This window comes from Arachis duranensis, chromosome 3, assembly GCF_000817695.3.
Source record: "Arachis duranensis cultivar V14167 chromosome 3, aradu.V14167.gnm2.J7QH, whole genome shotgun sequence".
NCBI lineage: Eukaryota > Viridiplantae > Streptophyta > Magnoliopsida > Fabales > Fabaceae > Arachis > Arachis duranensis.
In genome coordinates, this window is record NC_029774.3 from 105602621 (window position 1) to 105612728 (window position 10108).

The window sequence follows — 10108 nt, forward strand, 5'->3', positions numbered from 1 at the left end:
ACAGCTTCCCTGACCTTGTATTAAAGGAGGATAAACCATTCTAAACAAGGGACAACTAAATTCATACCATACTCCTTGTTACTGTGTTAGTTGACATCGTAACTCTCATGGCAGTTAAATATTCAAGGCTGTCACTTCTGATCATAATGATGATAATGGTGATGAGCCAGCTATCAAGTTGCTGCAAGGCCAGCAGATGGATGGGTACAGAAATCAAGCAAACAAAAAAGAGAATCAATTTTCAGCAATTCACATGGCATTCCTATACAAGGATACAAGAAGAACCAAGCAAAGAAAAGGTCCACCCAATTTATGGAGTCTCTCTAAGAGATGTACCAGGTGGTCCAAACCCACTTCATAATTGATCAGCAATCTACCAATCTGCTGCTTATCAAGTTAGACAGATTTTTTTTGCAGGCCCATAGTGTGTAAAATATTCTATTTTCCCATTAAAGATGTAAACATAATCATTTTGTAATTTACTTTAAAATTATCTCCATAATAACTGAAAAAGAAAAATTATACCTGAAGTTTTATTATTATTCAATAGCTAAAAGATAGTAACTCACTAAACAACTGAAGTGGCCTCAAAGCAAAATAAGTATGTCAACGCACTACTGACATGGTTGGCTATATTATGCCAACTAGCAACCAGGATTACTTTATTAGACAAAACTTAGGCTATTGTACATCTAGGTAAAATATCAGTTTTATTTTTGTTCAATGGATTCTAAATCTATGTACTCAAACAGTGCAGGTGGTGCATGATAAGCCAAGTTTTTTAAGGATCATGCAGAAAAGCTAGGATCAAGAGGCTAGTAGCAATATTAGTAAAGATGGAGAAGAAGAAAAAATTGGTTCAGCGGGATTGCTGACGAAAAGTAAGACACTTCAACCACAGACTTTAACTCAAGACCACTTATCCAACTCTCGAGCCTCGAGAAAAATCATTACTCTTCTCACAATCTCACTAGAAGCATATCCCTGAGACACAGATATTGACCAAATATAATATTGATTCATAATTCACAACAAATCAAACAGGTAAAAATAAACAAGAAAATATCCACCCCTGTTGTAAAAAGCAGAGGAAACCAAGCCGCATTTCCAGTCAAAAAACCTACAAACATTTCACATAAAAGACGACGAATAAGCAACTCATTTCCACTTAAGTCCAATAATTAAGTAGTAAAAACTTACCCACAGAAATTACTCATTACATAATTTCAGTTCCCACTGGGTCAACGGAGTAATGGAGTGATAATGATTTCTGGACAATAGGGTCGAACTCAGAAAGCCATACCTATTTTTCAAATTCAAAGATAGTTTAGAATCTAATAGTGCTTGTTTAAAGTAAACATTTGGTATCATTTTGATAAGATATCATCCATCAGTCCAACATGGCTTATGGTTAAAAGGAATCATAAGTCAGAAATAACTTAATCACATGCTAGTTTAGACCAAAAGTGTAGTTATTTAAATACTTGATGAATAAAGCTAAATTAGTCTTACATCTTTATATTCTTTGCTGTCAATAAATATCTCAAATGCCTCAACTGGAAAAAAGGCCATTACACATCAGTACCAGTCAACATGACCGAGGCAAAAGAAAATAAGATATTACAGAACATGCGATTGAGTTCACCTGATCGAAATCGTACTACTACTCCATGAGTGTACTCCTTAGAGCTTGGATTAAAATTCAAACCTGATAACAAATAACAGTACACATCAGCAGCATCAGGAAAATCAAAACTTCACAATAAGGGTTTATTTTTTGTTTTGTTTTTTTTTTTTAATTTTTTTTTGGGTTTTTTTAAAGAAAGTTGAACTTCTCAACAACAATATCTAAGTTAAAGATTAAGTTACATGACAACTAAGACATACAGCCAAGAATTGGATAAGTTTGATGGAACAGGAAACACACCATGAGTAAATTGGACTATCAAGGAAGGAGATCCCAACATCAGCGATGCTAGAGAGGCCAACGCGTGTTCAGCTAGGTTACCCAGTACACCATCATTAAATAATATTAGAAGCACAAACTCCACTCCCTGGTTGAAATCCTGCTCACAATAATTTAAACCGCCATAAAAAACTTATTAATCAAAATTCAGAAATAGGCATAGTGACAAAAAGAAAAGGGAAAAAAGAAGTTGATTAATCTAAACTCCAAATTACATAGAAACAACTGTGTAGAACACAGATGTTACGATGGTGCACTTATGTAATGGACATAGAATCTGTGACTCCTAGGTTATAAGGAAGTTTATTTGGATGATGAACATTAAATGGACAGCTTTTTAATTCCTAGATTCGGGGAGAGGAAATTAAGTTACTTTGTACCTCTCCCTTCCGAAATATAGAAAGAATTTCATCTTCCACTTCTGATTCATAATCCACATTAATCAACCCCTGGAACAGAAAGCATTTGAGGGCTAAGGAAAAAAATAATCCACAGCAAGGTAAAATCACCAATATTATACTGGAAAAGTAAAGGAACAGAGAAGCGGTGTTTACATGGTGGTGCATACATGGCAGTAAGTCATTACATGCTCCTTGAGAACTTTCAAGTAAAATGGGTTCGCATAGAACTTGTCAAGGCTTTCCTTCCTCTGAAAGCGCATATATAGAGCATGCGTAAGATGCTCAGGATTTGGGTCAGAAATGCGCCCTGCAGGAGCAACAACAACAAAGATCAATCACCTTTGTGTGTGTGTGTTTGTGTGTCGGGGGTGAGGGGGATGCTGAGTCATGTATATACTCTACAGATGTATACCTAAGGAAATGGCAACGACACCACCCATTTGATATTGTGTTGTATAGAGATGGTCCAGCATGTCATTCTCTTCCTCTTCAGACAATTCATCTTTTGCTTTAAGCAGGCAAACGTGTTCCACAACTTTTCTACAGCAAATTGAAAGTAAAGCAAGCTCAATGGTAGTCACCATCGTCGTCAACTTTGTATCCTCAACTCAATTACTAAAGATTGAACATTGAAGGAGCTAAGACTATATATAATAACCAATACCTTTTCTTGGCAGAAGCGAGGTTTGAGTTTCGGTCATCGTTGACAGCGGAAAGTAGCATCCTTTGATTCTTTGGGGAACCCTTGAACGGGTTCCATTGGTAAGCTGCATAAGAAGAAAGTAATTTGACAAATTGATATCAGTAAGCGGAAAATTGAATAGAACTGAATTGAATGTGACGTGTGATGTGAGAGTTGAGAAGTGGATTGAACTCACGATGAAGAGAAAGAGGGGTTTTGGGGAATCGAAGAGGGAGACAAATCGAGCATTGCATTGCAAAACCCATTTGAATCAGAAAGAGCATGCGGCGTGTTTGGTCGATAGGAAAATCCGAAAATGGGTGGACGAGGAAACACAACACCTTCATTTGAATACCGCACAAAAATTTCGCGCCTTACATTTTAAGTGAACGTGAACTACGCTGCTTCTTACATCTCCCTCTTCCACTCTTACCTATCATCCATCATTTATTTATTTTCACCTCATTTTAAATTTACATTCAGACAAGCAGATATGTTAAGATTTATACTACAATACCTAACTAGTAACTACCAATGAAAGTGACGTCCAATTCAATACTGCAATGATTAAAATCCGCAAGTGTAATTTCTAATTTTCTATTAGCCCATTCTTAAATAATTAAAGTACTCATCTCTAACCGTGGTGAGTATTTCTGTTTTTGCTTTTATTATTATAATAATTAAGTGAAACCCCGGTAGTTGAGACCGTTTTCCGATTTTCTAACATGTTACAATTCGCCTTTGGCAAGTCCGCAAAAGTTTATATTTTGGTTAATAAAATTTGAAGCTCACTTTAATATAGACATTCGATATTAAAGTAAATTGTCACTCTGAATTATTGTGTGAGTGAAATGTCAAACAAGGTTAATATACCCAGGTTCAGACTTACTATACAGCGGTTATAATTCATCAAATGGTCTGCGGCCTACGGAAAACTAAAGTCAAGAGCAGGACAGAGTACAAGAAGCTCCTATATAAATTTTACTCTACTAAACCATGTCGGCTATCTATTTTACAGTCTAATTAGACTAACAAACAGTCTATGTCAACTTATCCAATTCTTGCTGTTACTATGAGTTCCTTGCATCATGAATTGTTCAATTAATCAATTTCTGGAAAAGCTCTGGAAGATGGGCATTGGTGAGCTTGGTCCTGCTGTTGATTTCTCGCCTAGATTTCTTAACCTTTGGCTTGGGAGAGATGCCTTGAATTTGTGCTGCACTCCTCCTCTTTGCAGTGTTGGTAGCAGGCTTCATTCCATTCTTTTGAAGATCCTTCTCTATATCTATCATATCGCGGGGTAATTCGATATTACGGAAGAGCTGTTTAAGGTCATCATCCACCTTAATGGGCACTCTGGGGTCATTGGGGTACGCAATGTCTTCCTGTGAATCGAAATTCGATAGCAGCCAAATCTGCCTCACAGCTTTCAAAGCCTACACAAAGCAATATATTTCAGTAAGACCATAAAACCCAGCTTGCCCTTGTGTGTCAGCTTGAAAACCAACAGACAGTGAGCAGCAGAAAATGTTGAACCACATTAAAGCTAGCACATTAAATGGCAAGATTTCAAACTGAATTTTCCATTTTCAGTACTAGCCTCATTCCTATAATGGAACTTATTAAAGCGTGGCAAAATGTCGTGTTAATTTATTGGCCATAACACTTGATTTTCTTTCAAGGGTGCTATGAGTTGGTATCCATATCTTCAGGTTTGTCCTTTTCCATAGGCAGAGAATTTAAATGCGTGAGAAATGAGAGTAACATATCTCTATGAACAGAAGCACCAGTGTGACTTCAAAATCAATGTCAAAAAAATATTCTTTTGAATACAATCAAACTAATTAAAGGCATTTTACCTGCATGTCTTCCATCACAGTTGGGTAAGAATCCTTTAGATCAATGACGGCAATGCCCTCTGGAAACTTACGTATCAGGTGAAGAAGCTGAATTTTGTCCTTAAGGTTATGCTTTGACTATAGACAGAAAGCATAACAGAAGTTGTTATTTTCAGCAGTAAACTAAGATCTGAATACAGAAAGGGTTAAAAAAGCACGAAAAGAAATTACCTTGTAAGAGAAACATTGCCCATCATAATTTACTTTCGGGTTTTTCCTCAGATTGTCAAAAACATCTTTATTAGCCTTCATATCAACATAGCAAGCTTCATTTATTTGCTCTGGCGTCAAAGCCTGCCGGGTCTAAAATCAAACACAAACACCAAATCAACATTGTTTCAATTTTCAACTAATCAAGTACTGATGGTAGTGAATGTTCATTGGCAAGTCATCTATAAGTATCATGGTAAGTCGACTTATGGCATGCCCATAACTTAGGATGGACAACCTTTCCTTACCATCAAGTTAGCCAACAAGAAAACATGGCTTCAAGCTCAACTTAGCATACAATGCAAATGGAATGGCAATTTTGGAGAGGTACCTCGTACAGGAGATGGATTACACGCTTCATCTGAGCACCGACAGGGGATTTGCGTATGCTGTTAATATGCTGAAGCCTCTCTGTATCATTGGAGAATTTGACAGCAGAGGCTGCTATGTTGCTCCTTCCATTGGCTGAGGCAGCAGCAAGTGCAGCTGCTGTTGGGGTTGAAGATGACTTTTGGGTTGCAGCAGGCTTGCTTGCTGCAATGCTCGATACCGTTGATTGACACTTCTCCAGCTTCTCTTGCAACCCCATCTGGCATCCAAAACATCTCAAAAACATTTTAGACAACTTCCAACAGTTCTTTTCGAGTTATCTTCTTTTAAGGAGAGGCCTTATTGTATATTGTGTATTATATAACATTCAATTCAACGGGTTTAAAATTCGAAATGCCAAACCGAAGAATCTTTAAAGTTTCACAAATCATAAAATTAATAACAGTTCTTCCAAAACAAGTTGAGAGAATTCTTAAACAACTAAAAACTAATTAGTGAAAGGAAAACGAAAAACAATAGATTTATATGATAACAAAATATCCAAGTGAGAGGAAGAGAAATTGAACTTGAATCTGCATAAACTGAAAATGGAGAGACAAATTTGGAGGATGAACGGAGGGAGACAAGGAGAAATCAAAATGAATTACATTACATGGTTTATGGAATTAGGGTTGGAAGTAAAGCGAAGAAATTAAAAGGATTACAGTTACATTCATATTATTTGTGTGGTTTAGGTTCATGGAAGCAAAAAGCGAAGCGAACGGAGAGAGAAAGGGAGAGCAGATGACCGAACCTTGAAGGATAGTCCTCACTGACTTTGCTGCAACTGCTTCTTCCTCAAGTCAAACTGTGTTTCGTACCAACCCCCAAAACGCAAAAGGATATATCGTAATATCTTAAAATCCAGCATTTGATTGCTGACGTGGCAATCTCTTATTTATTTTTTGAATTTTTTATTCAATCCTTATTTTAATGTTCAAAATCCTAATTTCAATTAGGGATGTCAACGGGGCAGGGCGGAGGCGGGGAAGATTTACTCCCCATCCCCATCTTCATTCTCTGCTGTGGGGGGATATTGCTCCCCATCTCATTCCCCACGGGGCTCTATTTTTCGCCGGGACCCCATTCCCCATCTACATAATAGTTCTAACTAATTATTAATCATATGGAGGGGCGAAGATTAAGGTTTATTTTGGTTGATGACGTGAATGGTGAACAAATTATTAATGGATAAATTGATCTTTGTGCTACTTGTTACCATGGTACAAAGAGTTTAGGAAAGAAACAAAAAATTATTTAGAAAAGTATTATTTTTATTATTCATATTTTTTTCTCTGTGATTACAAGGTTCTTACTAATATATAGACAAAGAGTACGCTAAGAGTACGCTCGTTATGGAATAATATCTTAATAATTACATTGAATTTTTTTTCTAATCCTCTTTGATATTTTTCTGATTTTATTTTCTAATTATGATATTCTAATACTCCTCCTCAAGGTGAGTAGTGGGATCATCAATACTCAACTTAGTGAGAATTGTAGCAAAAGCTTGTTTTGAAACTGCTTTAGTAAGAATATCAGCCAACTGATCTTCTGATCTCACAAATAGAAACTCAATAATGTCATTCTCAATTTTTTCTTTGATAAAGTGTCGATCCACCTCAATATGTTTTGTTTATGTTGTACGGGATTCTCTGAAATGCTGATTGCGGCTTTGTTGTCACATTTCAACTGGCTTGGCAATTGTGGTGGAAACCCAATCTCAGTCATTAATTTTTTAATCCGCAATATTTCAGTTATACCTTTAACGATCCATTGAAATTCTGCCTCTGCGCTTGAAAGAGCTACAACTTTCTGCTTCTTGCTTTTCCAAGTTACCAGGTTGCCTCCAACAAGTATAAAGTAACCAGCTATTGATCTTCTATCATTTGGGTTACCCGTCCAATCTGCGTCAGTGTATGCCTCAGCCTTCAACTGGCCATTCCTTTTGAAAATGATTCCACTTCCTGGATCTCCCTTCAAATATCAAACTATCCTCATGACAGCTTCTATATGATTTTCTTGTGGCTTATGCATAAACTGACTTACTATTCCCACAGCATAAGCTATGTCAGACCGAGTATGTGATAAGTAAATTAGTTTTTCAACTAGTCATTAGTACCTTTCCTTATCCGTGACTGCTAGAGTGACACCTTCTACTATCGTCAACTTGTGATTAACTTGCATGGGCGTATCTATTGGTTTGCAATCTACCATTCCTGTTTCTGCCAGAAAGTCCAAATTGTACTTTCTTTGGGAGATAAAGATTCCTTTGCTGGATTATAGAACCTCTATTCCTAAGAAATATTTTAGTCTTTCTAAATCCTTCATTTCGAAGTCTATAAATAGGTTCCTTCTCAATTTTTCAATTTCTTCAGCATCACTTTCCATTATGATCATATCATCCATATAGATTATTAGGCAAATGATTAAATTTTCCCATTTTTTCAAAAAAGGGTATGATCAGAGTTGCTTTGCTTGTACCCATACCTTTTCATGATATCTGTAAATCTTCCAAACCAGGCACGTGGAGATTGTTTAAGCCCATAAAGAGCCTCCTTTAACCGGCAAACTTCATGTTTTCTAAATCCCATTGAGAAACCTGGAGGAGCTTCCATGTACACTTCTTCTTTCAACTCTCCATGCAAGAAAGCATTCTTGACGTCAAATTGATGGAGTGGCCAATCTTCATTTGCTGCTATTGAAAACAACACCCTGATAGTATTAATCTTTGCAACCGTGAAAAAGTTTCAGTATAGTCGATACCATAGATCTGTGTATAACCTTTGGCCACCAACCTTGTCTTGTACCGTTCAATAGTGCCATCTGTCTTGTGTTTGATGGTGAAAACCCATTTGCACCCGACTGACTTTTTTTCCGTCGGTAGGATACACTTCTCCCAAGTTCCGTTCTTCTCTAGAGCTTCCTGATGCACCACTATTTCATGGTACATCTTGTGCTTAATTGAGTGGATTTTATCCACTAATCTCACACTTATTCATAGAAATTGCATATTTTACATTTTCCTTCCTGATTTTGTGCTATGATTGAAAACATGTTTCTTTGGTCTTAATTTAGCTAATTTCAATCCTCTCTTACTACCATTCGATGCCATGATATGTGTGTTAAGTGTTTTCAGAGATTACAGGGCAGGAATGACTTAGAGGATGGAAAGGAAGCATGCAAAAGTGGAAGGAATACAAGAAACTGAAGGAACTGCAAAGTTGTCAGCCCTGACCTCTTCGCACTCAATCGATCATAACTTGAGCTACAAAAATTCAAATGAGGCGATTCCAGTTGCGTTGGAAAGCTAACATCCGAGGCTTCGAAATGATATATAATTTGCTATAGCGTCCGTACAGCTAGGTGACGCGCACGCGTGCATCTGCGAAAAGACAGCGTATCAGAATTCGCCCCCAGCGATTTTTGGGTTGTTTTTGACCAAATTCTCAGCCCAGAAAACACAGATTAGAGGCTGCAGAGTGGAGGAATCAGAAGACACTTCTCATTATTCACTTTTCATAATTTAGATGTAGTTTCTAGAGTGAGGCTCTCTCCTCTCTCTTAGGTTTAGGATTTTAGGATTAGCTTTTCTTAAATTCAGATTTCTATCATGCTTTAATTTAGTTTTCTTCTACTCCTATTTGTTCTAGTGGTTTAGTTTATTTATCTTCTCTTGTTGATATATTTATTCTACAATTTAGTTTATGAACTCTTCATGTTAGATTGATTTTCTTTCTTATGCAATTTGAAGTATTTCATATTTATTGCTCCTTATATTATTTGTTATCATTGATTTTGTAATTGTTGGTTTTAGGTTTAATATTCCCTTATTAATTTTCAATGTTTTTATGTTATGCTCTCCAAGTACTTGACAAAATTCTTAAAAGGATGTTAGAGTAGGATTTTATGTTCTTGGCTTGGGATGGTAACTTAGGAACTCTTAAGTTACTAATGTCCAAGTAATTGACGATTGGGAGTCATTAACTCTAGTTCTCACTAATTGAATTGGTGGAGAGCTAGGACTTATGGACTTGTATTGATATAGCTCATTTAACTTTCCTTTACTACTAGTTAGAGGATGACTTAATAGGATTGATCCTTGCCAATTCTCATGTTGTGGTTAGTGATAAGGATAGAGATCCTTGACCACCAAACCTTGCCAAGACCTCTTTATTATTTGATTTTCATTACCATTTCCTATTCTTGCTTCTTATCTTAAAAAACCAAAATATACCTTTACATAACCAATTATAAGAAAACTTTCCTGCAATTCCTTGAGAGGCGACCCAAGGTTTGAATACTTCAGTTGTTACTTTTTAGAGGTTTTGTTACTTGTGACAAACAATCTTTTGTATGAAAAGATTCTTTGTTGGTTTAGAAGCTATACTTTCAACGATAACTTATTTGTGAAATTCTAGACCACACAAAAATCCGTTCATCAAAATGGCGCCGTTGCCGGGGAATTGCAAACGTGTGCCTTATTATTGGTTATTGTAAATATTTGCTTTTTTTGCTTGTTTGCTAGTTTTTGTTAGTTTAGGAATTAGTTGCTTATTTTTACTAGTTTTTATTTTTATTT

At 36.3% G+C, this 10108-nt stretch overlaps 2 protein-coding genes across 2 annotated transcripts; both read right to left on the reverse strand.

Annotated features, from left to right (window-relative positions):
* Window positions 1-618: 618 nt before the first annotated feature.
* LOC107479987 (uncharacterized) lies at window positions 619-3443 on the reverse strand. Its single transcript, XM_016100110.3, has 10 exons — window positions 3246-3443; window positions 3032-3134; window positions 2780-2907; window positions 2535-2674; window positions 2347-2415; window positions 1928-2066; window positions 1646-1708; window positions 1513-1556; window positions 1201-1303; window positions 619-1120 (listed from the first exon to the last, which is right to left on the reverse strand). Exons 1-9 carry the CDS (start codon window positions 3394-3396, stop codon window positions 1217-1219), a joined length of 924 nt encoding a protein of 307 aa, XP_015955596.1. The 5' UTR covers window positions 3397-3443; the 3' UTR covers window positions 619-1120; window positions 1201-1216.
* A 418-nt stretch (window positions 3444-3861) lies between these two features.
* Window positions 3862-6376, reverse strand: LOC107479988 (uncharacterized). Its single transcript, XM_016100111.3, has 5 exons — window positions 6281-6376; window positions 5489-5746; window positions 5119-5250; window positions 4909-5025; window positions 3862-4485 (listed from the first exon to the last, which is right to left on the reverse strand). Exons 2-5 carry the CDS (start codon window positions 5744-5746, stop codon window positions 4147-4149), a joined length of 846 nt encoding a protein of 281 aa, XP_015955597.1. The 5' UTR covers window positions 6281-6376; the 3' UTR covers window positions 3862-4146.
* Window positions 6377-10108: the final 3732 nt, after the last annotated feature.

Coding starts and splice junctions, on each gene's coding strand:
- LOC107479988 (XM_016100111.3), bottom strand. CDS start 5,746: ATGGGGTTGCAAGAGAAGCTGGAGAAGTGTCAATCAACGGTATCGAGC. Junction 5,251..5,488: donor TAATCCATCTCCTGTACGAG/GTACCTCTCCAA, acceptor GTTTGATTTTAG/ACCCGGCAGGCTTTGACGCC. Junction 4,486..4,908: donor CTGTGATGGAAGACATGCAG/GTAAAATGCCTT, acceptor TGCTTTGTGTAG/GCTTTGAAAGCTGTGAGGCA.
- LOC107479987 (XM_016100110.3), bottom strand. CDS start 3,396: ATGAAGGTGTTGTGTTTCCTCGTCCACCCATTTTCGGATTTTCCTATC. Junction 3,135..3,245: donor AACCCCTCTTTCTCTTCATC/GTGAGTTCAATC, acceptor CTTCTTATGCAG/CTTACCAATGGAACCCGTTC. Junction 2,675..2,779: donor TGTCGTTGCCATTTCCTTAG/GTATACATCTGT, acceptor TTGCTCCTGCAG/GGCGCATTTCTGACCCAAAT.